Source organism: Pieris napi, chromosome 15, assembly GCF_905475465.1.
Source record: "Pieris napi chromosome 15, ilPieNapi1.2, whole genome shotgun sequence".
NCBI classification, from domain to species: domain Eukaryota; kingdom Metazoa; phylum Arthropoda; class Insecta; order Lepidoptera; family Pieridae; genus Pieris; species Pieris napi.
Genome location: NC_062248.1, coordinates 12,265,327 through 12,268,435, shown reverse-complemented (window position 1 = coordinate 12,268,435; position 3,109 = coordinate 12,265,327). Strand labels below are relative to the sequence as shown.

Here is a 3,109-nt window from a genome sequence, read left to right as displayed (position 1 = left end):
CTACACACGACAATCCAGCCGTGATATCCATTCAGATATGAAGCATGACTGACTTCCTGCATCAAGCAGAGCTCGAGCAAGGTGAGTATTTTTACTCTGTGGATCAGTGACCCTGACCAATGCAGTGCATAGAAGAACCTGCTGATTAGAAGACTGTGCGGACAGTGACACAGAATTTGTTGAAGTTAATGTGGATTCAACGGCTGCCGGTTTGACGGCTGGTTCACTGACTGAGTGCAAGAGCGTGTTATGTCGTTTTCCGCACTCCCTACAAGTACTTTGAAGGCGACAGTCTTCCACAACGTGACCCCTCCTGAGACAGTTCGAGCAAAGGTTTAATTTTACGACTTCGTCTAACCGAACTTTAAGAGGTAAATCTTTAAAGACGTTGCAATGTACTATACTATGCTGATGCTTACATATTGGACAATTATGAATGTTTTTGCGTTTAGAGCTTGATGACGACACGAAACTTTTCGAGCTTCGTGGTAGGAATGCGCTCTTATTATCACTACTCCTTACTACTTTAGGTTCAGGTTTAGATCGTTCAGTGCTATTGGCAGACATCGTCTCAAGAATGTCAGCACGGTTTCGAAGAAATAGAATCATGTCTGCTAATGACGGTAAGTTGGGCAAGGTATTTTTATGCTCTTCCCACTTCCTGCAGGTGACTGAATCTAATTTTGAGCAAATAATGAAACAAATGAGAACGTCCCATTTGTCAGTTGGTTGATCTAAGTTCTCGAGAGCTCTTAAGTTCTTTAAGAAAGTGTCTATTAAATATCTAATAGCCTTGTGAGATTCACGGAATAAAGGATCCATGCTAAATAACGCTTTTATGTGGTTATTGATTAAAATGTTTTTGTTATCGTAACGTTCACACAAGAGATTCCATGCCAAGCTATAATTTTTGGAAGTGAACTCAATTGACTTTATGACTACAGTTGCACCTCCCTCTAAAGATGATCTCAAATAATGAAATTTATTTATTTCTGAAATTGAATCGTTTTGATTGATCATGGACTCGAATGTGTCTCTAAATTCAAGCCACTTAAGGTAGTTCCCGTCAAAGGTAGGCAGCTTGATAGTAGGTAGTTTGATTGCATGGTGGTCACAACTGCCACCAGACCGGTGTGAAAGAGCACTACTCGGTCTCTGTTTGGAATCAGACTTGGAACATGACTCTATTAACTCCTGAGCAAGAGATATCAACGAAAAAAACCTATCCTCGATATCATCACGTTCATCAGAATCATCATTCAAAGCTTCTAACCTATTTTCTACCTCATCGAACTCAGAGAACATAGACTGTACCTTGTTTAGGCGATTGATTAGTTCCTTGACCTGTATACTACTTAGATCACCTGGTTTCACAGATTTTAAAGGTGTTATGTGATTTTCGAATTTAGTTAAGCGTCCCTTCATTGACCGGCGCAGATTAATTAGCCTATGAAACTCGATTGAATCGCTAGAAGAGCCTTCGCCTTCAAACTTATCAGCAGCATCCGCTTTAGACATGATTCGAATTTAAATTAAGTACCTAGGTACGAACTTAGGTATGTAAGAGAATGGGGTACGTTTGTGATAAGCACGATTCAAAAAAAGGGCAAACAATCAATTAGAGAAAGTAATCTGTGCACCAAACCAGTTGACACGGTGGTCAAGTCCTCGCGATATTGCACGTGGCAGCTCAGCACGTCGAGCTCGGTACGACCCGGGAAGGCACGATGCGCCCAGGGCAGCCACGTGATAGGCAGGCTGTAATGTCCACTGGGCAGGAAGATGATCAATCCTGGAATTCACCGGGGTTTCACGTGAATAACGTACGAAGAAACACTTGTTGGAATAATGGCGATCTATGACACACTAGAGATTTTAGCATAAGAATTGAGGCATGAAAAAATAAAATATTACGAGAGAATGGTTTATTAGACATTAATTTTAAGTTTTTTGGCAATTTTAAGGCCTTATGTTTAACGATTGCATGTATTTTAATGGATTAAGTAAATACATGTGAGAAAATGATGACTAGCCACACCCACCTTAATTAAGAATCCCGATTTATGCAATGCTAATGATGATTTTAGGAAGCTCGCGCTTTTAGCATTAGGAAAATTATTTCACACAAAACGTGCTATTGCGCAATGTACCAAATCAAATACCAAAGATGGCGTAGCCAAAGAAAAGATTTTATGCCATACAAATTATTGCAAGCTAGCAGTGATGGAAACACTACGATAATGAACTTACGAAATAATTTGCTGGAAAATAATAAAGTGTCACGCATGTGGCAATCATGCACGAGTAGGGATAAAGGACCAAACTCGGTAGGCAAGAGCCCATGCGCACACTGAAATGCTATTGTAAGCGAATCACGCAGATATTGAGCTCGCTTCGATACAAATCGAAGGAGGAAAGTATTTTGGAAAAATAATGGATAGGATGGCACTACTTAACTGGCGATCTTGTATGTCTGGTGATGGCCGCGTCCGTCCTCCTGGATCCACCTTGTCCTGTCACGGTCGCCAATTTTGTTTGTGATTTATTTAAACAAAAACTATTTTACATGTTAGGTTCTTTAAAACATTTAAACTAAGTTGGATAACGTAATGGTACAAATTAACGAGGTAAGAGTGCGTGTGCTCAGTAGCGTGCGGTGGTGGCTAGTGACGCGTCCGGCGCGTACGCTGCCGCTCGGTCCCTCCCCTCGCGCCCGCCCGCTCCCCGCAGGGCTTCTCAGGGATGGGACGCTGTCCACAGACAATCGCCCTCATGCTAGGGATGTTCACGCGTAGCTGTGCGCTTATTCACCTTCACTCGGAGGTCTATGGGAGGCCGGCATAAAAAGCGCAAAGCATCACTTAAAGCGCATAGCGGGGAATACAGCATTAACTTTCGAGGAGTTGAGCACGCTTTTTACGCAAATCGAAGCGATCCTCAACTCCCGACCCCTTACTCCTTTAACATCTGACCCAAACGACCTTTCTCCTCTCACCCCAGGGCACTTCATCATCGGACGGCCGCTGACGTCACTGCCATCACCTCCGGCATCCGACTTGAAGACACGCATCCGCTGTCGATACCGAATGATCGAGGGACTGCGCCAACA

General features: G+C 42.9%; 1 protein-coding gene across 1 annotated transcript; it reads right to left on the bottom strand.

Moving 5' to 3' along the window:
* Nucleotides 1–2,797, bottom strand: LOC125056881. The gene has a single exon (XM_047660200.1). The coding sequence runs from the start codon at nt 1,516–1,518 to the stop codon at nt 1–3; it is 1,518 nt and encodes a 505-aa protein (XP_047516156.1). The 5' UTR covers nt 1,519–2,797.
* Between the last annotated feature and the right edge of the window lie 312 nt (nt 2,798–3,109).

Excerpts from the sequence above, each read along its gene's own strand:
- LOC125056881 (XM_047660200.1), bottom strand. The coding sequence starts at position 1,518 with ATGTCTAAAGCGGATGCTGCTGATAAGTTTGAAGGCGAAGGCTCTTCT.